At 39.8% G+C, this 27,295-nt stretch overlaps 1 protein-coding gene across 6 annotated transcripts in view; it reads left to right on the plus strand.

Annotated features, from left to right (window-relative positions):
* Positions 1 to 1,719: 1,719 nt before the first annotated feature.
* The window catches only part of SPART (spartin), a 29,936-nt gene continuing 4,360 nt past the window's right edge, over positions 1,720 to 27,295 (plus strand). The window contains exons 1-8 of one of the 6 annotated variants that reach the window (XR_016212938.1): positions 2,125 to 2,225; positions 2,763 to 2,815; positions 11,861 to 12,669; positions 15,209 to 15,406; positions 17,521 to 17,685; positions 19,279 to 19,402; positions 25,662 to 25,791; positions 26,080 to 26,274. Coding sequence is in view for 3 of the 6 variants with exons in the window: in XM_008273554.5 (XP_008271776.2) it covers positions 11,863 to 12,669; positions 15,209 to 15,406; positions 17,521 to 17,685; positions 19,279 to 19,402; positions 26,080 to 26,274 (1,489 nt within the window). In the remaining 3 variants the exon portion in view is untranslated. Of the gene's footprint in view, positions 1,900 to 2,066; positions 2,226 to 2,762; positions 2,816 to 11,860; positions 12,670 to 15,208; positions 15,407 to 17,520; positions 17,686 to 19,278; positions 19,403 to 25,661; positions 25,792 to 26,079; positions 26,275 to 27,295 lie in introns of those variants that run through there. The other 5 variants (XR_016212937.1, XR_016212936.1, XM_089303708.1 and 2 more) reach the window with 5 other exon arrangements.

The following is a 27,295-nucleotide window of genomic DNA, read 5'->3' on the forward strand; positions in this document are numbered from 1 at the left end:
AAGTCTTTAAACTCATGAACATGGAATGCCTTTCAATTTTTTGGGGCCTTTAAATTCTTTCAGTAATTTTCCATAGTTTTCAGTGTATAAGTCATACAATTATTTTATTAAATTTATCCCTAAGTATTTTATTCCTTTTAAAGATTTATTTTTGGGCCAGCGCGTGGCAAAGCAAGTAAGGCCACCGCCTGCAGTGCCAGCATCCTATATGGGCACCAGTTGGAGTCCCGGCTGCTCCATTTCTGATCCAGCTCTCTGCTATGACCTGGGAAAGCAGTACAAGATGGCCTGCTCCTATGTGGGAGACCCAGAAGAAGCTCCTGGCTCCTGGCTCCTGGCTCCGGATCAGTGCAGCTCTGGCCATTGACATCAATTGGAGAGTGAACCAGCGGATGGAAGACCTCTCTCTCTCTCTGCCTCTCCTTCTCTCTGTGTAACTCTTTCAAATAAATAAATAAATATTTTTTAAAAAAAGATTTATTTTATCTGAAAGGCAGTGATGAAGAGAGGGACAGAGAGACCGAGCGAGTGCTTCCATCTTCCGGTTCACTCTCCAAATGCTCACAACAGAGGCTGGGCTAAACCAGGTGCGTGGAACTCAATAGAGGCCGCATACTTGGGTGGCAGGAAGCAAAGCACTTGGGCCACCCTCTGCTGTCTCGCAAGGGCATTAGCCAGAAGCTAGATTGGAAGTACTAATTAGCTGGGATTCAAACCAGGTACTCTACTATGGAATGCAGGAGTGCCAAGCTGTAGCTTAACCCACTGTGCTATACCAGCCCCCCGAATTTTTATTCTTCATAATATTGCAAATGGAATTTTCAGTTTAATTCTTGAAGTATACACTGTGTGTATGATTTTTATATGTTGCTTTGTCTATCTTGCAACCTTAACAAACTCATTAGTTCCGGTAGCTTTGCTTTAACTTCTTTAGTTTTCTATTTATAATGATCTTGTATATGTAGAAACTTCACATTTTTAAAATAGTTTACAGCTTTTGGAAATTCTAAAAATTATATTTAAATTTGTTTACTTATTTTTTAGGTAGAGGAATAGGTAATAAAGAAAATATTTTCAAGAATAAACCCACACACTGCATTGAGATAAAATTTCACAATGTGAAACGGAAATGAGTTGAAGAAAAGGAATACAATTTGCTCCTGCTAAAGAAAAGCTTGCTCATGTATCTTGTACATTATTATGGACATCACATTGTCTAATGAGGGTAAAAATTCATCTGAAACAAGTCACTGCCATCCCTAGACAAGTCACTTAAGCATGTTTAAATACCAGGGCATCACATACAGATTTATCTAAGGAAGGCTTATTCACAAGTATGAATCTGTCATCACAGCATTGTACCACTTTTAAAGAACTTTTGAGGAAAAGTAGACAGGATGTTTACTTTTTTCCGTTTAGCATGCCATATTCCTAAATGGTATGGGCAAGACTGCTCCTTTATCCTTTGGAGTCCGAAAGTTAACTTCTTGCGGTACGGATACGGATGTTTAGCGCAAACAAGCAAACTTTGAACCTTGCTGCTGTGGGCAGCCTTTTGGAGACTCAGCGCGGTCACAAGGACAAGGTTCCAAGGGGAGGATTAGCCATTGTTCTCCCAGGTGCAAAGTGTTCAGCTCTGTTTCCAGCGGCCGCAGGCCTCGCAGCCTACCACCCCGTCCTAGTCTCTCCCGAGACCGCGGTGAGCGGGGCAGAGAGAGTGCGCAGGCGCGGGGCGGGCTACACTGCCGCTGGAAACCCCGGCTGGGGTCCCGGCCGAGCCGCTGACTCCGCGAGGTGCTCGCAGGCCTCCCGCGCTCGCTCTTTTCCCCTCCTGGCGGAGTTTCACAGCGACTCCTGGGACTGAAGCTGACTGTCGTCTTCCCACGCGGCAGTTGGAAGGTCAGCGTGGACTGAACCTCGTCTGGGCGGGCTGGTCACAAGTCCGCGGGAAACCGCCGACCCGTGAGAGCAAGTCTGCGACAGCCCTGCCGCGCGGTTGCGGGGGCTGGCGCGCGCGCGTGACGTGGCGCCGCCGGGGGCGCGCGGCCTGGAACACTTTGTGAGCCCGCGGCGGGCGCGCGCGCGGGAGGGCAGGGCGCTGGGCACCTCGGGACTGTGGCGGGGCGGAGCGCGGCGCCGCGGCGGCTCGTCCGAGGGAGCGGGTGCTGGGCAGCGGCGGCCGGGCGGGGGACACTCGGGGCGGCGCTGCGGTCTGGAAGGCACAGGTGGGGCGGGGAGTGGCTCGCCCCTGCGCGGCTTCCGGGGCGGGAGGGCGGGCGTGGGTGCCCTGGGCCCGGTGGACTCGCTGTGGGACGGGGAGGGCCGGTCTAGAAGGGCGGAGGAGGCCGGGCCGCTCACCCGGGTCTCCTTTAGGGAAGGGGAGCAATTCCGAGAAAGGATAGTTTGAGAAGTTGTTTCTGTTGCTCCCCGTCTCGTACGAGAGGCACCCCACACCCCTTGCGCCCCAGTTTGCTTTCTGCGTGGAAAGTGCCCCCGCCCCTCCAGGAGCATCCCTGCCCGCCACTCCCCGCTGTTTGTTTTGGCTTTGGAAATTTTTGTGATTGTTCACCCTCCCCCCAGCGCCTGGGGGTCTTTGCAAAAAGTCCCCAGCCTGCTGCAGTTGCTTTTCGCCGTGGAATACGTGTGTTCCTGTCGACTAGGGGGCACAGCTCAGGGGCCGTCGGTCCTGGTTCTGCGTGCGCAGAAAGTTTCTGTGGGAACGCGCATTGCTTCGTGACACGGCATTATTGCGTTTGCTGCAGGCTCGGCCCAGTTTCCGCGCTCAGATTGCAACAGATTTCTCTGGTGGTCTCTGGTAGGTCCCCGAGGTGTGCTTTGTTGTATTGTAATCAGTCAGTTTGCGTTCTAGAGCCTTGTTGCCTCAAAATACTGGCTTGCAATATATTTGCAAATCAGGAGGCGATACAAGAAGGCCCAATTATAAACAGATTTTCTGAATCCTGATTCTTGCTCCTCTACAATAATGCTCTTAATTTGGAGGCTTTGTACCGGGATGACCTGTTCGAAACAGAAGCCCTTGCGTTACCTGGTATGTGGTTTACTTCTCACCTGTGGCACATAGTTTCCCTAACAGGTCAAAATGCAGTGGGACTTGGCAGTTGCATCCAGGTTTTAGAAAAAGCCCCCTGACTATCCATCCCTCATTCTCCCCACCTCAGTAGGAGGATTAGGTTTGATTTTTCTTTCTGAGATACATTGCACAGCGTGGTGAATGTAGCTAATAGTTGAATACTGTATGTTTCAGTACTGATGAGAGTAAATCTCAAATCTGTTCTCATTTCAAAAAATATCAAATATTTGACTTGATGGATAGGTTAGCTTTATTTAATATTAAAATCAAGATCGCTCTGTTTACTGTAAATATAACTTGTCAATTAAGAAATAAAAAGCCCCTTTTTTGGTAAAGGTCCAGATAGGTGGACGTTAGAACAACTTTTGTTGCTAGCTTTAGAGAGGTAAATGCTGTATTATAGGAGACTGCTTATGTTCACCATTAAGCATGATTATTTACCACTTCCAGTGTTTATGAGATTTGAATTAATATGCTAAATATTTTGATTTGGAATTTTACCTTTGTTGTTGAGCTTTTTAAAAAGCATATACACAGAAATATGAGTAGCTCCAAAAAGTTCATGGAGAATGTATGTTATGAAAAACCTACATGGCTTTCAAAAATTTTGCATCAAATAAGGTTGTAATTTAATTTTCCATAAACTTTTCAAACCTCATATTTATGTTTGAAATGTGTTTTTATTAGAACATTTAAAAATCATAACTTAAGGTCATCATTGGTATCTGGTTTTGATTCTGATTTAGATTTAACTATTATACTTTTTTAATACTTCAGGTTGACATTTCAAAATTTTTTTCAGCTTTGAAAATTAAATATTTAAAGTCATTTAATAGTTATTTAAATCTTTCAAAGATACTTAATCAGCGCTTACTTATGTTTAGGAATATGATAAGCCTTGAATGTATTGCTTAATTTCTTAAGAGCTCTGAAGGTTGAGCTTAGAATTCTTTTTTTTTTTTTTTTAAGACTTATTTACCTACTTGAAAGGCAGAGAGACAAAGATTGATATCTTCAAAGGCAGGAGTCTGGAACTCCATTCAGGTCCCCTATGTGGGTGGCAGAGTCCCAAATACTTGAACTGTCATCCATTCCTTCTCCAGGAGCATTAATTAGCAGGAAGCTGGATCAGAAGCAGAGTAGCTGACACTCCAGCCAGCACTCTGATACTGGATGCTGGCATCCCTAGTGACTAACCTGCTGTGCCACAAGGCCGTCCCATGTAGTATAGAATTCCTTTTCTGAGGGAAGAAGAGGGAATTGGGGTCTATGGAATAGAGAAGGGGTTCCAGTGACACAACAGGACAAAATTCCAGGGAAGGGGAATGTCAGCTTTGATAGAATTCACATAAGGCAAATAAGGAGGGTCTGTAAATGATCATTTGTATAAGGTATTTTCTCAACCATGTACTGAATATATTCTGTTGATTATCATGAAATTGCTGTGTGATAAGAGTGATTAATAGCTTATTTTTCAGGTTAGGAAGCATAGCTTTTTATCACTAACGCTAGATAACAGTTTCTGCAATGCCTTCATGTTCCTGCCATGATAAGTTCCAATGAGAACATAGGAAAAGCATCTCTGAAATTGCGGTGTCCAGTATAGGTAGCCACTAGACACATGTGGGTATTGAGAACTTGCAATGGAGCTGGTTGGCATTGAGATAAACTTTTTTTAAACAGGACAAATATGATCTTGATTACTGTCTCATCAGTACTGTTTTTATTGATGACATGTGAAAATAATATTTTGGATGTGTTTGAATAAAATACTATCATTGGAATTAATTTTACCTGTTTCTCTTTGACTTTTAATGTGGTTATTAGAAAAATGTGTTAATTACATATGTGGCTTGCATTATAATTCTGTTGGACAGCATGGAATTAAAATGTTTACATCATTCACATAGTTTAAAGAACTAAATATTTTTACAAATTTTGTAGTGAAAATCAGAAATCCAACTATTCTAAACCCTCCCCTATCTCCTAAGACAGCTTGTATCAATTTCCCTATCGAATTCTTTTGGACTTTCTATATCTCTATAAACATTATGCTTTTATTGCTACTTTTTATTTTGTTTTAGGCATTTTTCCACTAACATCCTAGTAGGAAAGATGAAGTTCTAACTTGCTCTTTCTTTACCACATGCACACAAAACTTTATTCGTTGGTCTTCCCATCTTTTCAATATGATATCATAATTTTATTAATAAGACAGTAAGTAATCAAAACTGAAATATACTGTCTACTGGGGTTCCTTTTTATTTCTGCCTCCATATCTTGTTTTTCTTAGAGTTAGTAACTAATAGTCTTAATTTTCCATGCATTTGTCACAAATTAAACCCTGAATCCTCCCACAGTTGTGTATATCATCTTAAAACAAGGAAATACATTGGGTGTTTCATCAATTTTAGTTTCTGGGAGAAATCTATTCTGGAGTTTTATTTCTACTCTGGACAAGTTACATATTTGCCATCTTCAGAACTCTATCATCAGCCTTGAGATTTCTTTCACCAAACATGGTGTCCAGGAAATGGAGGATACAATACCTGAGCAGTCATTTGACTGAGTTTGGAAGTTTTTTGTTTTTACTCAGAATTATGAATTAATTGTGCTATTTGAAATTTTAGTTGCTATGTAGAAATTTCTTACCGCTTATAATTCTCACTTTTTGTATAAGCCGTTTTAGATGGTCCTTTGGAGCCTAGTGTTCTGACTTCATGGCCTGTTACTTGGCAGGTTTTTTTTTATTATTATTTTTTATCCATTTATCTTTAATGGAAATTCATGTTTTCCAGTTAATGAGAAATTCTGTGAATTATTTCTTAAGGTCTTTCATTCTTTTTATATCTGGAAGTTTTATAATTCAGGACCTTGGGTCCTGATTTTCTTACGTGCTCTTTTCTATTTTTTTTTTTAATTAAATAATTATTTATTTGAAAGAAAGGGAAAGATCTTCCATCCGCTTAGTCACTCCCCAAATGGCCACAGCAAAGCCAGGAACCAGGAGCTTCCTCTGGGTCTCTCAAGTGGGTGCAGGGGCCCAAGCACTTGGGCCATCTTTGACTGCTTTCCTGGGTGTGTTACCAGAGGGGGATCAGAAGTGGAATAGCTGGGACTTGAACCTTCTGTGCCACAGCACCAACCTCTCTTTCCTGTTCATCATCTCTATATTTTGCTCTGCTTTCTGAGCTTTTTAAAAATAATTACATAATCTTATGTTTTCACCCCTGTATTGAATTTTTCTTTCCAAATATTTTATATTTAGTTTTTAAAAGTTCCATTCATTTTTTTGAATGTCCATTTTTGGGGGTATGCATGTTCTATTTTTATCTTATGAATGCAGTCTTTCTCTTCATGTTGATATAAATGATAGGGTTTTTAAAAAGTTTTCCTATACATTGTCAATTTCAACAAAACTGCATTATTCTTTAGTACTAATAAGAATAATGAAATACTGTTTTATCTGTAATACTTTCCTCAAATTTGTGATTCTTGGCCGGCTGCATGTGCATGTGTGTGCACACACACACACAGTTACTGCTTGTCCTAAGGAGAGATGTCTCAGGATCACCAGTGTGTCCCTGAAACCATAGATAATATTGAATTTTATATCTATTATATTTTTCTATACACACTTAACCTGTGATAAGGTTAATTTACAAGTTAGGCACAGTTATAGATTGACAATAATTTTACTAATAAAACCTTATAACAACATACTGTAATAAAAGTTATTTGAATATAGTCTCTTGAAAGAGTCAAAACAACTACAGTATGTTTTCTGACTGTGGTTGACCTTAGGTAACTAAAACGACAGAAAGCAAAACTAATAAGGGAGGACTACTGTGTTTGAATGATTGGGGCACTGGGAAGCTGATTTGAGACACTGATGTAGAAGTTATCAGCTGTGGCTTTCTACTGGGGAGTTACCTTGACAGTTTTCCTTGGGGAATGCTCAGTGTCACTGTCTGGATCTTTTTTCTTGACATGCCCCAGACAAGACATTTCCAGCCTCCTTTCTGGAGAGGTCTAGGACTGCCATAGCTCCTAAGAACAAAGTTGGGGAAGAAAGTTGAGAGTTTAATATCTACTATGTCATATTTCAGTGAATCACCTTGCTTTTGGTATTTACCTTTAATCATGCCTGATAGCCTCCCAGCCAGAGACTTCATTTTCCACCTTTCTGGTTTAAAGCTTCCTGTCTTCCTTCCAGGCTGTAGTGAAAGTGTGTCCTAGGTGCTCAGGGAGGAGAGATCTGAGGGTGCTGCTTTGTAAGAGGTTTCAGTTCTCTGCTTTTCAGCTATTCCCTTTCCAGGCAGAGATTGGATTCCATCTATTTCTGTGCCATGTAGAGGTTCCTTGATACTGATGTAAATGGTGCTGCTTCTCTGATGTCTTCACTGATAGGATAGTTTAAGCTTCTGCTCTCTCAAGTCTGTTTTAGGAGTTGCTGCTCGTCTGCCTCCTTTTTTTGTACCAGGCACGGTTGACTCTCTGTCCTCCCTCTTTGTCTTTACGAGTGATGGCCTTATTATTCATCTGTTTTGTTGAGGGATAACATAAAGTGCATACACTACTCTTGCTGTGCTTCAGTCTTTGCATCCAGAATTGTGTTGGAAACTGAATCCCCAGAGTCATACTATGTTAGTGGTATTTGGAAGTGGGGACTTTTGGGAGGTGACTGTGTCATGGGGCTTTGTCCTGAAGAGTAATTAATCCATGATTGGATTAATGGGGTAGTGAGGGAGGGAATGAGTTAGTCATCATGAGAGCATGTCGGTTAACAAATTTGGCTGTCTCTCATGAGTCCCCTCGTGACTTAGACAGTTTCTATTTACTATAACTGCATACTACAGACTAATTTATAAAGAAGTTTGTTTTCTTATGACCTGAAACCTGAGAATTCTAAGGTTGAAGAGCCACATCTGGAAAGAGCCTCTTGCCGGTAGGGATTCTCTGCAGATTCCAGGTGGCAGAGAGCATAACATAGTGAGATGGACAAGCTTGCTAACTTGGGCCCTATTCCTCCTCTTACAGAGCCACTAATGCAGTCATTGGTCTCCATACTTTAAAAAGTTCATGAGAATATGTGTTCATGAAAATGTGTACTATCTCTACCTTGTTTCTGCACACTGTTGAAGCCCCTTAAATGTGTGCTTTTCTTTTATATGATCAGTAATGGAGTAGGTTTGCTTAGTAAGGAGCATCACCAAAAACACATGAGTAATGTGTTGAGCTACAATGAATCTAGGCGATAGGAGCTTCTGAATTCCACTTACAATCTTATGGGAACCATTGTTGTATATATGGCATATTACTGACCAAAGTGGGAAGCATGACTGTAAACACCCATGTAATCACCCAGAAAAAGAGAACATTTCCAAAGATCATAGAATTTTGTACTGTCCCTTTTAAAGTCTGTGTCCTCCACCTGTAGGCACTATTTTGATTTCTGTCATCATAGACTAGTTTTGCCTGTTCTGTAATTCATTTAAATAGAATCATACAGTATGTAGTTTCACAATGAAGACTTTTGTTCTCCTTTTTTTTGTTCAAAGAATTGGTGAGATTCTTTGGTATTGTTAGCATTAGAGTTTTTTTGTTGTTTTGTTTTGTTTTATTTTGACAGGCAGAGTTAGAGAGAGAGACAGAGAAAGGTCTTCTTTCCGTTGGTTCACCCCCCCAAATGGCCGCTATGGCTGGCACACTGTGTCGATCTGAAGCCAGGAGCCAGGTGCCTCCTCCTGGTCTCCCATGCGGGTGCAGGGCCCAACCACTTGGGCCATCCTCCACTGCACTCCTGGGCCACAGCAGAGAACTGGACTGGAAGAGGAGCAACTGGGACAGAACCGGTGCCCCAACTGGGACTAGAACCCAGCGTGCTGGCGCTGCAGGTGGAGGATTAACCTAGTGAGCCATGGCACCGACAGAGCATTAGAGTTTTTTGATATTAAAAAATTTTCTGTGTATTACTGCATTCTGTGAATGTACCACTTATGTATCCAGTCTCCTCTAACTGGGTATTTAGATAGTTTCCAACTTTTAGCTTTTGTGAATATAGCTGCTGGCAGTATTGCCATAAGGTGACCCCCCCCCAATCCATTCCAAGACCAACAGTGCATATCTGAAACTGGATAGTACTGAACCATGTATGTGAATATCTTATGTGTTTCCTGTACATATATACCTGTAGTTAAGTTTAACTTAGAAGTAGACACACTAAGAGATTATCAATAACTAATACTAAAATAGAACAATCATAAAAATGAGTATAATGTGATAAAGTTATGTGAATGTGATATCTCTCAAAATAGTTTACTGTACTCTCTTCACCCTTTCCCTCTTTGTTTTGGATGATGTATGATGATATAATACCTGTGTGATGAGATGAATAATGTAAGCATTATAATGTAGTGTTAGGCTACTGTTGATTTTCTGACTGTCAGAATGGAATATCATCTGTGCTATGGTTTAAACATGATTTGGGTCTCAAACTCATGCAGAACTTTAAACCCTAAAGTTTAAGTTAATGACACAAAGTAGGTAGAAAATCCATTTATTACATTTAAGGGGTGTGCCTAATGTCAGGTCCTCAGATCATTCGAGACAAGCCCTGAGAAAGTGGTTCTTGGGAAAGGGTTGATTATAAAGGCAAAGCTCAGTCTCGCTGGTCTCTCCAGTTGGCTTGCCATGTGATTCCTCTACAAATGCTACGCCATTGCCATCTACCACCTTTACCAAACCAATGGGGCCACATGATCTTGAACTTGAACCTAAATAAGCATTTTCTCTATGAATTTAGTTGCCTCGGGTATTTTCTTGTAGAAACAAGAAGCTGACTAATACTGTCTGTTTCCAGTGATCCTGGGTCACCAAGCCATGGCAATGTCCATAGTTAAATGTCATGAGTAAATGATGTCAATGTTTGGAGAACCTTGATAGTTCAAGGATTTTTTTTTTTTTCTGCCAAAACCTTTTGGGACAGTGTATTTAAAAGTTTTTGTCCTTTCATGGTTTTCCCTATTACCTGCTTTGCACTTTTATGAATGTAGGTTCTGTTGGGCTGCTACTTTAAGAAGAGCGTGGTTTCACAATTGAAGACATTGTTTGAATGGCATCCTTTCTCCCTTCATCAACTTTAACTGCACTGGAAATGTGGCATCAACTTCTTAACCGTCAGACACAGCCTCTCCATTTATTTTTACATGTTTTCAGTTCAAACATGTTCCTGGATCTATGTAACATCCCTTACTTGTAGTAAGTGGGTCAGTGACATTTGTTTTAGGGGACCCCTTGCTGAGTCTTCATATAGATTCAGTGTTGTCTGGTACAATAAGCTGCCATCAATCAGAACGTATTTTCTGTTCATATCTTTCAGCCACAAATTTAATGTCTTTTCCATGTTACCTGAGCACTTAACCAGTTGCTGTGGCTGTGACTTTTGTTGTTTGTTGTGTCACAACAAAACAAGTGCAGATTTCTTTTTCCTTTTTCAGTTTTGCAGACAGAAGATTCATTCTTACCACAGATCTTAATAACCTCAGCATATATAATTTTTCTTTTCAAATCAAGAACTTTCATGTTTTCACTTACTGGAAGCCCTTACAGTTCCTCTTTGGCACATCCAGATTGTTGGCATCACCACTTTGGCACTCTGGAACCATTATTAAATACAAGTATTACTTGACATAAGCATTGTTATACTGTGATTCTCAATCTGGTTACTGAGACAGCTCTATAGGACTAATGGGCATATAGTGATACAACATGGAAGCACTGGACAAAGGGATGAGTCACAAGATTTCATCACACTAAGGTCAAAATTGAAAACTTGAGAATTGTTTTTCTAGAATTTTCTACATAATTTCTGATCAGGAATAACTGAATCCATTCGAAAGGAAATTGTGGGTAGTGAGGATCTACTGTACATGTCTTTGGCATGCATATGTATCCATTTCTCTTGGCTATATATCCTGCAAGTAGAAGTGCTAGGCAATAGAATAGGTATATGGTTTAACTTTAGTAGAAATTGCCAGTTTTCCAATGTGTCTATACCAATTTTAGCCTCCACCAACAATGTATGAGAGTTCCACTTGTCATGTCTATCACTAATCAGTGTTTAACTATCCAGTAAGTGTTGGTATTGTTACGGATATCAATTTCTTCTTCCTAGAGAATAGTGTGTTGAGTGCCTTTTCACTTGCTATTTAAATACTGTTTTGTGAAGTTCCCATTCATGTCTTTACTTATGCCTTTTTAATCATTTTAAAGTCATTTTAAAGGGATTAGGTGAGGGAAGCAGACTAAGTGCATGTGGGTAACCTGCCACCTTTAAATGGAAGTAAGGTAATGTTAAAGTTTCATTTGGATTTTCTGCCATTTCTGTCTTCCCCAATGTGTGGTTCAACTGTCTATAGTCTGGATTTATATGATAATAAATATTAGAATGAGTCTTTTGTTCTAACCCTAATTATACCATGATTTTGAGAAACTAGAGTAAGAAAATTATTTAATAGATTTATTTTTTATTTTTAAATTAGCTTGTTCAAAACCAAAAGCACTTACTTATCTGTTCAATAAATACATATTCATAGCTTTCTTTATGTCAGACCTAGTGGTAGGCTTAGGGAATGCAATAGTGAACAAGACTGGAGATAAGCAAGGCTCCTGTTCTCTTGAAATATATTTGGGTAGGAGAGATGGGTAATGGATAAGTAAACAGATAGCTAACCAAAATCATTAATGATAATATTTCCTGTTTTGCAGAAATGGAACAAGAACCACAAAATGGAGAGCCTGCTGAAATTGAGATTATCAGGGAAGCATACAGGAAGGCCTTTTTATTTGTAAATAAAGGACTGAGTACAGATGAGTCAGGTCAGAAGGAGGAAGCAAAGAGTTACTATAAGCAAGGAATAGGACACCTACTCAGAGGAATCAGCATTTCATCATCAGCTGCTGAACACACAGGCCCTGGGTGGGAATCTGCCAGACAGATGCAGCAGAAAATGAAAGAGACTCTACAGAATGTACGCACCAGGTTGGAAATTCTAGAGAAAGGTCTTGCCACTTCTCTTCGGAATGATCTTCAGGAAGTGCCCAAGTTATATCCAGAGTTTCCGCCTAAAGACCTGTGTGAGAAGGCACCAGAGCCTCAGCCCGTTAGTGCATCTCAGCAAGCTGAAGAAAATGGAAGCGCTTCGGCTGCAGGGGCAGGGTCCCTTGCTCTGCCTGCTGCTTCATCCTTACCATCTCAGAGTTGTCCAGCAGAAGCTCCTCCTGCTTATACGCCGCAGGCTGCTGAGGGCCACTACACGGTGTCCTATGGGACAGATTCCGGGGAGTTCTCATCAGTTGGAGAAGACTTCTACAGGAATCATTCTCAGCCGCCTCCTCTTGAGTCCTTAGGGCTAGATGCAGATGAGTTGATTTTGATACCAAATGGAGTACAGATTTTTTTTGTAAACCCTGCAGGAGAGGTTAGTGCGCCTTCATATCCTGGGTACCTTCGAATCGTGAGGTTCCTGGATAATTCTCTTGATACAGTTCTGAACCGTCCTCCTGGGTTTCTTCAGGTAAGCCAAAGGAAAATGTGAACATAATTTGAAATCTGTGTAGAATATAGCAGTTTATTAATATTTGTGTCCAGGGTGATTTCTACTTCCTTTTTTTTTTTTTTTCAGGCAGAGTTAGAGAGACAGACAGAAAGGTCTTCCTTTTTTCCATTGGTTCACCCCTCAAATGGTCCAGTGCGCTGCGCCAATCCGAAGCCAGGAGCCAGGTGCTTCCTCCTGGTCTCCCATGCAGGTGCAGGGCCCAAGCACTTGGGCCATCCTGCAGTGCACTCCTGGGCCACAGCAGAGAGCTGGACTGGAAGAGGAGCAACCGGTACAGAATCCGGTGCCCCAAATGGGACTAGAACCTGGGGTACCGGCGCTGCAGGTGGAGGATTAACCTAGTGAGCCATGGCGCTGGCCTCTACTTCCTTTTAAAATGTATTTTATGAGTCTTGTACATCTATGTTTTGTTTGTAGTATTTTCTGTTTTTTAAATTGTGAAGTTTTGCGTTGGTGTTAACTCTGTGAGGATAGGACCTGCGGAAAGTCAGAGTCCATCCTTAAATTTTTAATTCTTTATCTGAAGAAGAAATCTAATAATCTTAATTTCAAGAAGAAATTGTGTAATTCATGTTGGTGTATAACTATTAATACCACAGATGTCTGGCCGGTGCCGCAGCTCACTAGGCTAATCCTCCGCCTTGCGGGGCCGGCACACCAGGTTCTAGTCCCGGTCGGGCCGCCGGATTCTATCCCGGTTGCCCCTCTTCCAGGCCAGCTCTCTGCTGTGGCCAGGGAAGTGCAGTGGAGGATGGCCCAAATCCTTGGGCCCTGCGCCCCATGGGAGACCAGGATAAGTACCTGGCTCCTGCCATTGGATCAGCGCGGTGTGCCGGCTGCAGTGCGCTGGCCGCGGCGGCCATTGGAGGGTGAACCAATGGCAAAGGAAGACCTTTCTCTCTCTCTCTCTCTCTCACTGTCCACTCTGCCTGTCAAAAAAATAAAAAATAAATAAAAATTAAAAAAAAAAAAAAAATACCACAGATGTCATCAAGAGCCAGCTAGGATCTGAACTGGGCTAGTCAGAGGTTCTCATCCAGGGACAATTTTTACTTACTCCAGGAAACATCTGACAATGTCTGAAGACATTTTTGCTTGTCACAACTGAGTGGCGATCGCTACTGGCCTAGTAGGCAGAGGCTAGGCTTGTTTCTGATCCTTCACATTTATATTTTTTTGATCTGAGGTGATGGCAGTTTATCAGAATTTCTCATCTGGATGAAATCTCTCATACACTTTGATTGTGTTCATTGCACAGAGTTTTGATAATGGATTAATCAGTCTCCCAAGTTCCTTAATAGTTAGGCAATGTAGTGGATATTATCAATATTACATTTTAGTAACTCATTTGAGTTGCTGGAATTTCTGATTTAAACTTAGTCTGTTCTTAATTCAGATAGCCAGCTTAAGTCTGCATGTAATGAAAAGCTGACTTCCCCAGATGACATTGCAAAAGTATGTTATTTTGCTTTAACTTCACGATAGTGAATCCAAAACATGCTTTACTCTAGCTCTGTAATGTCAAGTTTTCTAGAGACTAGCAAAAATCATTCTGTACTTTAAGTGCTGGGTTTCTAATTAAATTAGTTGTTTGGTCCACACTGCATGTGGTCCAGTGCTAGCTCCATTTTTTAGCTGCTGACTGCACAACCTAGTGGCCTTATCTGTGCCTCAGTTTTTTGGTACATAAAATGGCAATATTAACTAATTTCATAGGATTGCTGTGGGAATTCAATCAGTGAATATGAGAGTACTTCAAAAAGATATCTTGGGGCCGGCACTGTGGCGTAGCGGGTAAAGCCGCCACCTGCAGTGCCAGCATCCCATATGGGTGCTGGTTCGAGACCCAGCTGCTCTACTTTCAATCCAGCTCTCTGTTATGGCCTGGGAAAGCAGTAGAAGATGGCCCAAATCCTTGGGCCCCTGCACCCGTGTGAGAGATTCGGAGGAAGCTCCTGGCTCCTGGCTTAGGATTGGCACAGCTCCAGCCATTGTGGCTAGTTGGGGAGTGAACCAGCAGATGGAAGATTCTCTCTGTCTCTCTCTAACTCTGACTTTCAAATAAAATAAATAAATCTTAAAAAAAAAAATATATCTTATTTTGATGAAAAAATTCAGAATTATGACTTTTTCATAATGCACATTTTCTGTTCACTTTTTGAAAACCCTCATACATATATAGTATTGGGGAAAACAGTTTGAGTTTACCACAGAGTGATGTCTAATTTGAATAATTTTTTTAAACCTTGATTTACTTTGTTATTTATTTAAAGCTAGAATTATCGGTTAACACTGGACTGTTTAATGCCATCAATGTTGAGACTATATAATTGGTAAAGTAGTGACATTTTTAGCGGTTTTTTTATTGAATGATTTTATGAACAAATGTTTTTATTTCAAACTTATAAATACTTACTTTCTAATAAAACAGTTTCATTAAAACCATGGTGAAAATCTAATTTCATTCATTTTTTGTTGTTCTGGCTAATCCTTTCAGGTTTGTGACTGGTTGTATCCTCTAGTTCCTGATAGATCTCCAGTTCTGAAATGCACTGTGGGAGCTTACATGTTTCCTGATACAATGCTGCAAGCAGCAGGATGCTTTGTAGGGGTCGTCTTGTCCTCTGAGCTACCGGAAGATGATAGAGAGCTCTTTGAGGATCTGTTAAGACAGATGTCTGACCTTCGGCTCCAGGTAACTTGAGTGATTATCTTTAGGATGAAAATCTGCTTTAACATCAGCACTTCTGCTTTTAAAGACGTTGTAATAACCTCTAATGTGATCAGAGTTAGGAGACAGAGTATATAATTTGTATCTTCACAACTATATGTTGGGAATTTGCTGTAAATACTGTTTAACTTTGTGTTCTGGAATCAAGTTGCCTGAGTTTGGATTCAAACTCTTCTACTTAATAGTTATTTATTAACTCAACTATTACTGATCATCTCCATACTTGAGTTTCCTAATCATAAAATGTGGATGCTACTAATAACGTCCACCTCATTGTACTATGGTGAAGATTAAAAGTTAATCCATTAGGGGCTGGCATTGTGCACAGTGGTTTAAGCCATGGCCTGCAGTGCTGGCTTGCCATATGGGCGCCAGTTTGAGTCCCGGCTACTCCACTTCTGATTCATCTCCCCGCTAATGTGCCTGGGAAAGCAGCAGAAGATGCCCCAGATTCTTGGGCCCTTGCACCTCTGTGGGAGACCTGGAAGAAGCTCCTGACTCCTGGTTGGCCCTGCCCTGGTTGGTCGTTGGGACCATTTGGGGAGTGAGCCAGTGGATGGAAGTTTCTCTCTTTTTCACTGTCTCTCCTTCTCTCTCTCTTTCAGTCTGACTTTCCAATAAACAAATATTTTATTTTAAAAAAGGTTAATCCATTAAACCATTTTTTTCAATGCTAACAGATTAAAATGATTATCTGTCATTTTCTGTTTACTTCTTGGTGGGGAAGGGGGACTGAATGGTGAAGTGAAGGTAATTTTAGCACATGGCTTATATTGGACATTTTGGGAATATGATTGGCATTTTGAGAAAGAAACATGTTTTGTTTGAGAAAATCATCTTTTTCTGGTACATGAAGACCAAATATATGGAAAATACAATGAGATTTAAAAATAAGATCATCCTGTGAACTTTAGCCTTTTCTCTGCCCACATGCTTATTTGTCACAGGAAGTTCTAATAGGTTGTTATGAAGAGGCTTTCTTTAGGTGTTCTGCCCATCCTACCATATGGTAAGAAGAGTGGAATGTTTTGATAATGATTAGTGACAGTTATCTGAGGTTGAGTGAAACTGACAGCATGATAGCATAAACTTGTATTCTCTCCAGTCAGTAGGTGTTTGGAATCTTTTTTAACCAAACATTAACTGCTAACATGGTGGGATGGGAAGAGTGAGAACATGAGAATAAAACAATTTATAGAATAGCTTCTGTTCCCAAGTATGTGAGCATGACCTGGTGATCAACAAGCCAGTACTCTAGGACAGCCAGCAATAATTTAATCTGTGTTAACAAAACACATGGATTGCCACACAGAAGTTTGTAGCCTCAGTGTGCTCATGGAGAGTTCAAAGGACATGGTAAAATGCATCTGGATTCATCTTAGTTTTGCTGTGTACTGAGTGAAGTGACACTCTAGTGTGGAGCTACTTCTCCTTTCATTCATTGACCTGGTTTTGTTGAGCTTTAGGAAAGAAATTAAATAGACTTTTACATTAATGTATATGTTTTGTCTGTTAATTTTATTTTAATTAACATGTATTTTTAGTTGGCTCTCTTGTCTCAGAAATTCAGCCAGAAATAAAAGCTAGTTATCGGCTATAGTTTTTACTTTAAAGCATCATTTAGCAGAATATGTACTTGCAAAGTACTTTAATGCAAAAAACAAAGAAAAGCAAAATAAGGCTTTCAGCAATGCAGAGTAGTTAAGACCTAAGTTTTGCTAATTACCCTTAAGCTTGTTTTAGTCATATATAATACATATGTGTTTCCTAAAATTTATTATCAATTATTTAATTAAATTCAAATGTAGTTGCATCTGATTTAAATATTACTTACATTAACAACTGTTTTATGTTATCTCTTATACTTTGACATTTATTTTAAACCATGTTGTCTGAACCAAAGAACTCAGAGGTTTGTCAATTGGTGATAAGATGAAACAAGAGTTTAGGGATAGAAGTATAAGTGGTTGTTATTGACAATTGAACAAGTGTGTCACTAAAGCATAACGCAACACATCCGGAGAAAAGTAGTCTGAGAAAATTCTGGTTAATGCTTAGCTTAGTCCTTCACTCCTTAGGCCAACTGGAACAGAGCAGAAGGAGAAAATGAATTCCAGATCCCTGGAAGAACAAGACACCCTTCTGACCAACTGAAGGAAGCCTCTGATACTGATGTGAGACAGTTGGGTCCTACAGACCAAGGCAGTAAGGATGTGCGTCTTAAAGGAAAACGTGGAAAAAAGGTAAATAAAGGAGCAGTGATAGTGTGTTCTAGTACCTTTCATCAGTTTCATGTATTATACGATCTTTTCCTCATCTACTAGAGCAAAGAACTTGTTAAGAAGTGAGATGAGTGACATAGGCCTGTATCATAGTGCTTATGAGTTCAGTTAACCCTCACTTTACTAATATTGGCTCCAGAGCAAAAGACTTGGTTGGAAATTTGGATATGCCAAAGAGGAGCCGTAGCGTTTCCTCCAAGAGAAAAAGTGAAAGTTCTGGACTTAATAAGGAAAGAAAAAAAATCTTATGCTGAGGTTGCTAATGTGTCAGATAAGAACAAATTTTTGGTTTGTGAAATTGTGGAGGAAAAAGAAATTTGTACCAGTTTTGCTATTGCAAAACATTCTTATAATTGTTCTATTTTTATCATTGGTAATCTTTTGCTGTGAATAATTGTTAAGTAAACTTGATCATAGGCTAGTATGTGTAGGATATATCTATATCTGTCTGTCTGTCTGTCTATTTGGGACACAGAAATCAGTACTACCTGGTTTCAGCATTCACTGGGGGCATTGGAATGTGGAGAAACGAAGACTACCACTTTCCCTGTAATTTGGCCAACAGAGTGGGTACTCAGTCTTTCTGTGTTTGGGCAGTCTGATAGATCAGAATGATGTATTAAAATATCTAAATTTGTGTTGATTTCAGTTTGAATAATGTTGAGCAACATGCTTAAAGTTTCTTTGAATTTTGTGTTCTGTATATGGTCTTTTCATAACCTTTGTCTGTTTTTATGAGTGGGTTGTTAGCCTTTTTTTTCTTCTCAGTTTCCAGGAGCTCGTTATAACTTAGAGATATTGGCCCATTGTCAGAAGTTGCAAATATTTTACCCAGTTTGTCTCTAGATTTTACTTGTGTGTTATTTTTCCTTCCATGTAGAAGTTTTAGTTTGTTTAAGGTGTGTGTATTTAAGTGAAATTCTTTATATTTCTTTAAGCACTTTGATTTTTGAGTTAGTTTATAACTCTGTAAGGTCTGAGCTCCTAAGTACTTAAAATGAATTAATTTAACTTTGAGATTTTTGGTGCTGACCCTTGCTCTTATTGCTGTTAAATTAGCAAGGTGCAGGTGTTTCTGTTTCCCATTTCCATTTAAATGGAATAGCAGATTCTGTATTAATATGTATTAGTTCTTGTTTCAAGTTGGATAATTTGCTTGCTCCATATAAAAATCAGTTATTTGGATAAATCCTTACAGATTGAATCATTTGACAGAAATCTTTTAACCTTACTGTATACTTGTGTACCTAGTAATACACAGGGTTGGTATCAGTGTGAAAAGAACTCTGTCTAGTCAAGAAAAGAAGAAAATAATTAATTTAAATATGATTTGACAAATGCTATATTGGAGTTAGTTTAGTATTTAAATCTTATCTGTGGGGTATTTTATAAAACCAGAACAGTTTTCTGCTTCATGGCAGTTCTGTTATTGTGCTTAAAAATACATAAATTATATATTATAAATAGTATTTGTTAATATTTTATTACATAATACTTACCATTTACCTGTTAGTACTTAACTAACTCATATTTTGAAACATTTTTACTATTTAGACTAAAGATACTTCAAGTGAAGAAGTTAATCTGAGTCACATTGTACCTTGTGAGCCAGTTTCAGAAGAAAGAGCAAAAGAATTACCTGAATGGAGTGAAAAAGTGGCTCAAAACATTTTGTCAGGTATTATAATAATGCTAATTTTCCCCCCTATAGCTTGAAACCTTTGGAATGCAATAAAAGTATTATTTATGTAAAAGAGAATACTTAGAAAGACAGTGTTTTGGGGTTTTTGGTTTTAATTAACCAATTTAGAAAACTTAAGAGTAGAAGATTCTAGTCTTAGGACATCACCTACTACCATATGGGGATAAATTCTTCCTGGCCTATTATTCTGTTTTACATTTGAGAAAATTGGTAATGAGAAGCTTCAGGAATCCTCACATCTCAGAATAGCTCTGAACAGAAAACCAAGCTGCCCCTACCTCTGCCCCTGCCAAATTTGGTTGAAATCTTCTCTCGAGGTGATGATATTAGGGGGTGGGGCCTTCAGAAGGTAGTGGGTTTGAGGCAGGAGCCATATGAGAATGAGATCAGTCCCCTTTGAAGAGGCCCCAGAAAGCTGCCTTGCCCCCTCTGTGATTTGAGGGCACAATAAGAAGGCACCATCTGGGAACCAGGAGGCCCTCACCAGACTGCAAGTCTGCTGGCACCTTGGTCTTGAATTTCCCAGTTTCCAGAACTATAAGAAGTAGATTTCTTTTATTTATAAGCCAGCCACTTATGGCATTTTTTTGAGTGGCATAAGTGGCATAAGTGGACTAAGACACTCACCAAAAAAATGAAAAGATATTCACCCATGTTTGGCAGCAGAACAGCACTTCCTGACTGCACAACAATGCAGGCATGAAAAGATCAAGTCTTAGCCGGCGCCGTGGCTCAATAGGCTAATCCTCCACCTTGCGGCGCCGGCAAACCGGGTTCTAGTCCCGGTTGGGGCGCCGGATTCTGTCCCGGTTGCCCCTCTTCCAGGCCAGCTCTCTGCTATGGCCAGGGAGTGCAGTGGAGGATGGCCCAGGTGCTTGGGCCCTGCACCCCATGGGAGACCAGGAAAAGCACCTGGCTCCTGGCTCCTGCCAGGATCAGCGCGCTGCGCCGGCTGCAGCGGCGGCCATTGGAGGGTGAACCAGCGGCAAAGGAAGACCTTTCTCTCTCTGTCTCTCTCTCTCACTGTCCACTCTGCCTGTCAAAAAAAAAAAAAAAAAAAAAAAAAAAAAAAAAAAAGATCAAGTCTTGACCTATCATTTAAACAACTGTCAATTCAAGTTTCTATCTTTGTAATAAAGCAGAGGAAATAGTCAACATAAAAAAAAGAAAACAAGCTAGAATTATTAAAATGAAGGAGGTGGTACAATACTTTTTATAGTGCCAAAGAACTGTGCTTGAGACAAGAAGAAAAGATAAAACCAAATTTTCTAATATATTTGCAATACTTAAAATTGAGCCTTGAAAGAGATTTGCAAAGAAAGATGTCTTCACTCTTAATGCCCTGCCCTTAACTTTACAGGCTGCTGAGCATTATCAGATGGCCAGTATTCAGAAGACTTTGCACTCACACAGGTAGATTTACTAGACTCCAAGGTCATTTCCCCATTTGAGTTCATACTGCTACAAGTTTGTTTCATTTACTATCTTTTTAAAGATTTTATTTATTTATTTGAGAGGCAGAGTTACAGACAGAGGGAGGGAGAGACAGAGACAGAGAGAGAGAGAGAGAAATAAGAGAGAGAGAGAGAGAGAGAGAGAGGTCTTCCATCTGCTGGTTCAATCCCTAAATGGCCACAACGGCTGGAGTTGGGCCAATCTGAAGCCAGGAGCCAGCAGTTTCTTCCGGGTCTCCCTTGCAGATGCAGGGGCCCAAAGACTTGGGCCATCTTCTGCTGCTTTCCCAGGCCATAGCAGAGAGCTGGATTGGAAGTGGAGCGGCTAGGACTTGAACTGGCGCCCATATGGGATGCCAGTGCTGCAAGCGGCAGCCTTTCCTGCTACACCACAGCGCCAGCCCATTTGCTATTACTATATGACAAACCAGAGGTGTAAAATAGCAAACTTTGGTTTCTGCCTAGGAGTTCTGTGAACCAGGTGTTTGGAAAGGTCACAGTAGGGATGGCCTGCGTCTGTTTGTGACGTGTAGGAAGTCAGCTGGAAGACTCAGACCTGACTCCACAGCTAGGGGCTGGAATCATCTGAAGGCTCCTTTGTTCGTATTTCCAGCATCTGGTGGGGAAAAGCTCCAAGTTAGGAATCTCCTGATAGATTGCCCACATGTGGCCTCTCACAGATTGACTTCTCATAGTATGATGGCTTCAGTCATGAATTGCCATGAATTGGCCAGAAAACAGGCAGAAGTTCTGTTACCCTTCTTATCCATTCCTGGATATGTATAGTAAGTATTACATGGTTATAAGCAAGTAACAGCCTGTGACATAGACTCTACTACTCAGTGCAAAAAAATGTCAAAGTCATGTTGAAAGAACAACATCTAGAATAACATACTGTTCTGGGCCATCTTCAGAAAATACCACGTGCCATAGTCTTAAGCCCCTTAGGACACCATGCATATTCTAGCCACTGATACCGCAGGAAGAGGTAGAGCATCCCGAAAGCCAGTGAAACCGGGAAGAGATCTCTCTAGACATTTCAGAAGAACTTTCCGCACTGTATCTTTTAAAATGAGCAAAGACTACATTCTGGTAATACTTTCAGAGGCATTTCTTTATTACTAAAAACCTCAGTTTCTTCATGTCAGTAATTCTTCCTTTTCATCCTTTATCCTTAGGGCTGGAGTTCTACCAATAGCCCTCACTGTTGATGACAGTAAAATCATGTAGCTACCTATTGACATGTCTCTTTGTGAACTTTTTGATGGTATAGAATAAATAATAGCTACTTTACCAGATAGTAAAGGTACGAGTCAAAAGGAAGAAAGAATGTTAAAGTTTTACTCCAAGGGTGAAATATCTGACATGTCAAGTGACTATTTCTACCTGACTCCATGTGGGATTAATATAAAAGTGAGTGGCTAGGGATCTAAATTGAGTTCCTTCACCCTAGCCTGTGGAACCTGTCTACTGTCAAAGAATAAGTAAAGATTAGTGAAAGCTAATTTTAGATTTTATGAATGTAAAATATGGAAAAATGAAATAACTGTGCTTAAAAATAACCTATATAGAATATTTGCTAGAGAAGCCAGTACTAAGAAGGTAACTGCTATTCATTTTTGATGGAGTTGGGTCTAGTAAGCTAATTTGGGAGGATATAGAGAGTTGGTAATAATAGACTGAAGGCCACCATTGGAGTAGCCTACCTTAAACAGTTCTGGAAATAAAGCATTCTTGGGATGTCATGTTTAGATTGGGCTTCTTAGTGAATTAATACAAATGATAGGAGCAGATGTTTTAGAGGTTGTTAAGAGAACAAAAAAATCATTAAGGACATTTGAATGTGCTTTCTCAACTCCTCAGTTCAAAGAGTGTGGATGTAGGACTCTGGAACTCTGCAAATAGTTGGTATGTCGTAAGGGGGAGTGATTACTTTCTGCCCACCCTTCTAGCCTATCATCCTAGGACTAAGAGCAGAAGGGAGCCAATTATAACGCACCCTTAAAGTTTCTCCAGAATTACGGTGTTTTGTTTTGTTTTGTTTTGTTTTGTTTTTAACCAGCATTCTGTGCCCGTAGATCCTGGCAAGGAGTTTTCTTGCTTGGTTAATTCAGTCAGTTAAAGAATAGCCACAAAAGGGTGGGTGTTGTGGAACACTGGGTTATGCCAACTTGACACCTCTGCTGCACCCCCATATCCCAGATCTGAATGCCACTGCAAGCCCTGGCTGCTTCACTTCTGATCCAGCTCCCTACTTAATAAGCTTGGGAAGCAGCCTGTGATGGCTCAAAAACTTGAATTTCTGTTATCCATATGGGAGACCCAGATGAAGTTTCTGGCTTCAGCTTGACCCAGACCTGGCTGTTGAAGCCATTTGAGGAATGAACCAGCAGGGAGAGGATCTCTCTCTCTTCTTCTCTTTCCCGCTCTCTCTCTCTCTCTCTCTCTCATTTTCTCCCTCCCTCTATGTATGTATGTGTGTGTGTGTTGCTCTGCCTTTTAAATAAATACATCTTTAAAAAAATAAGAGTGCCCACAAAAATACCCTCTTCTTCTTCAGTAGGTTCTTTGTAGGACTCCATTGGCATAGTGTAGTCTTCTAGCTGTCAGGTCTACAGAGATCTTTATTCTACTGTGGGATATCTAGAATAACACATCATCAAAGATCAATCATATTTTCAAACAACTTGTACTTTTGATGGAGTACAGGGTGATTGTTAAGATAAATTTGTTAATTTTTCAAAAACTAAATCAAATATGGTAAGAAAAGATACCTATCAGATGATTGGAAATTCAGTAGTAGTGATGTGGTGGTCAGTACACTCGCTCAGCCAATTCTGCCCCTCCACAATCCCATGAACCATAGATATAGAGTATCAAAAACTGAATATGAGATTAATGTTTTAAAATTCATATTTCCTAGGAAAAATTTTTTTAAACTTACCAGAAAAGTCAGGTTCTGTGTCATCATAGAGTCTAGTCAGCCTAACCAGAAGAGTTATGATTTGGGACTTTGTTATTTAATAACAAACATAAATGGTGGATTTATTTTTTTTAAAAAAGGTTTATTTTATTTATTTGAAAGAGTTACAGAGATAGAGACATAGAGGTCTTCCATCCACTGGTTCTCTCCCCAAATGGCTGCAACAGCCAGAGCTGAGCTGATCTGAAGCTAGGAGCCAGGAGCTTCTTCTAGGTCTCTCATGTGGGTGCAGTGGCCCAAGGACTTGGACCATCCTCCTTGCTTTTGCAAGTACATTAACAGGGAGCTGGATTGGGACTGGAACAGCCAGGACTCGAGCCAGTGCCATATGGGATGCCGGCACTGCAGGCGGGGCTTTAATCTGCTGTACCACAATGCTGGCCATAAATGATGGATTTCTTTAGTTATAAAAGTGATCAGTGATCCACAAACTGTAGTGGCCAGGCTTGAATTAGATAATTTTAAGTTATCTACAACCATTCCTTTATTCAGCAGCAACTAATATGACAGCATTAACTGGGTACATGGATGCAAACGTGAATGTAAAAAAAATCTGTATCCGGCAGTATATGTGCCATTTCAAAGATACAAATAGCTTCCAATACAGTTTTACCTATCCTTCCATTGCAGTGTCTGTTTAACATATTTACTGATATTATTATCTTTCCTGGTAATATTTTGATTATTCACATCTTACGTTTTTCCTTATTCTATGATTTTTTTTCATTCCTGTCATTTCTGTTTATTTTTTCCAGTTGTCACTAGACTCCATCCCTTTTGTTTTTAGAGTTCCAGTGTAGGATTACAGTTCTTTGTTTTCATTGTCACCTCATTATGGTTTCTCAGTCTTCCTTCTGGTTTTTTACTTTTTTAAACGTCCCCACCTGTAAGTTAGTATCTCTAAAACCTATTTTGGAATGAATATCTTGAAGCCTTTTATTGTTATGGAAGTCTTTTTATCTGGTTTGAGACCTGGTTCTCCCCAAGAATTGGTTGTCAGGTAAGGCAGTGGGAATAGTATTAGAGCTAATAATGGAGTGTTGACTGAAACAAGAAGAGAAATGCATACAATTTTCTTACTAGTTACTATTTATGACTTTATTGTTAACATTTAAAAAAAAACAGGTATGATTTCACATGATTGGTGGATGCTTACTCACTCATGGGCTGGAGTAATCAGGTAAAACCATGCCACAGGCCTTGAGAGAACATATTTGAGTGTCTTGTATGCCCAGCTTTTAAAAAGCTTGTCATTTCAAGACTAGTCATAAAGGATCTATTTTTGATTGTAAGTTTTCTACAGAGGAGTGTAACACTTTGCTCCCCATTTTAGAAGAGTCTGTTCTTGTGTATCTTCTCTTGCCTCTCCCATCTCTCTCCCATTCCTCCTTTTCCCATGTGGCCACTGGCTGAGGACCTTCTCTTCTGACTAGAGAAGGTTCATCCTGCTATCTCTTTGGCAACCAGTTCTGTCATTCATGTTGCAAGTAGCATGAGCAAAAAGCAAAGCCTAGGGCTTGCTGTCTTAAGAAATGGCAAAATCATCTAGGTCTGCCTCTCCTCTTCCATTTTCTCTTCTCAAGCATTCTTTGCGTGTTTTAATATTTTTCTCATTTAAGTTTATATAGCAAGTTGAAAGGTGCTGATAATTCCGGGGGTTTGGCTTTAGACTTGAGGAAGGAATAGGACCCCTGCATGCGTAATGCATTTACCCTGAAGCAATCAAGAGTTCTGCCTTAGTATTGAGATAGAGGTCCTTTGGTTTCCAGTTTGTATTGTTTGTGTCTTTCTTCCTCAGGATTTCATGGGGAAAAGTGGTGTGGTGCCTGGACTAAAGCAAAAAGAACAAGAATGTCTGGGTCCTCCTGCCAAATACTATTTTAATGGCACCCAAACTCAAAATTAGTACCTAACAATAGTAAACCGTGGTAAGTAACATACAGAGATAACTACAAGTTGTAGTGGCAGAAATGCAGAACTCTGTCATTGTCAAATGACCTAAGTAATGAAAAAAAATTTAGTTAAAAAGGTGGATAGTCTAGGCAGAAAACTGTAGGTACAAATTTGGTTTAAAAGTATATGGCATGGCATGTTTGGGCTCTGAATATCACACTCCTTTTATTTATTTATTTTTTTTCCTGCTGGAGGTGTTTGTTAAAGATATTCAAGTATAACTGGCTCTGATACTATGTAATTTAACTTTTGCCTTTAAAAAGGTGCTTCCTGGGTGAGTTGGGGTTTAGTCAAAGGTGCTGAATTTACTGGCAAAGCAATCCAGAAAGGTGCTTCTAAACTCCGGGAACGAATTCAACCGGAAGAAAAACCAGTGGAAGTTAGTCCAGCTGTCACCAAGGGACTTTATATAGCAAAGCAGGCGACAGGAGGAGCAGCAAAAGTCAGTCAGTTCCTAGGTAAAGTAACTTTATATCTGTTTATTTTAATTAAAAATAATCTCTTAATCTGAAACTAATGTGAATATTCATTTAAATGTTTTAATCTCAAAAATATAGAATTAGTACAAAGCATTTTCACCTAAGTACTTCTGGTGGCACCTACCAATCAGCAACATCAGCCTATCTAGAAGCCTTAGAAATGCAGGATTTCAGGCACCTGGCTCTACATTTGAATAAGATCCCTAGGTGATTCTTATTTGCATGTTAAATTTGAGAAATTCTGGTGAAAGGGTTGTTTTGATACATTAGAGTGTGTGTGTCTGTAAGAGGAATGGTAAATGTATTCACTATCCTTGAATTCATCTGAAGCATGAAACCTTTGTGTTTGTAAGGGCAGCAGCACACTGCACAGTAGTTGAAGGTCAAGAGAGAGGGTCCTATTGCTTGAGAAAAGCTGACTTAGTGGTTCTGGAGCCAGTGTTCCTAAAGCAAAATACTTCTACCCCTGTCCCAAGTAATATACAAGTACTTCCAACCCCTTGTCTGTTAAAGTTTGCTGTTTTAACATGGTTGGATAGGTCCTTAATGAATTATCAAATTTAGTAAGATTATCTTTTTTGGTACTTAGCATTCTTTTAAATATTTACTTTTATAGAATTAAATACCTTATTATTATTTCACTCGTCTATTTGCTGATAGAGAGAAAAAATAAAAATATACTTGAAAAACACTGAAGGGGTACACCTACCAGTCATGTGGCAGTCAGAAAAGGTGGATGGTTTGCTTTTAAGCCAAAATTCCTAGAACTTGTATATCTAACAGAGAAGGTTATAAATATCAATAGAGTTGGCAGACACACCTCTAAACCAAAGTAGCCTTTGTTTAAAAAATAGCCAGGCTAGCTTTTCACCCTTGAGCAGAATAGAAATATGCAGAAAAACAATTTTAGATGCTCATTTAAGAACTTTGCTAAATAAGAATAGTAAAATCAAGGGAAGAATATATTTTTTTCTAAGTCTTTTTCTTTGGGTTACATTAG

The sequence above is a fragment of the Oryctolagus cuniculus genome, chromosome 9 (assembly GCF_051225735.1).
Source record: "Oryctolagus cuniculus isolate XC-2025 breed Fujian yellow rabbit chromosome 9, ASM5122573v1, whole genome shotgun sequence".
In the NCBI taxonomy this organism is placed as follows: Eukaryota; Metazoa; Chordata; class Mammalia; order Lagomorpha; family Leporidae; genus Oryctolagus; species Oryctolagus cuniculus.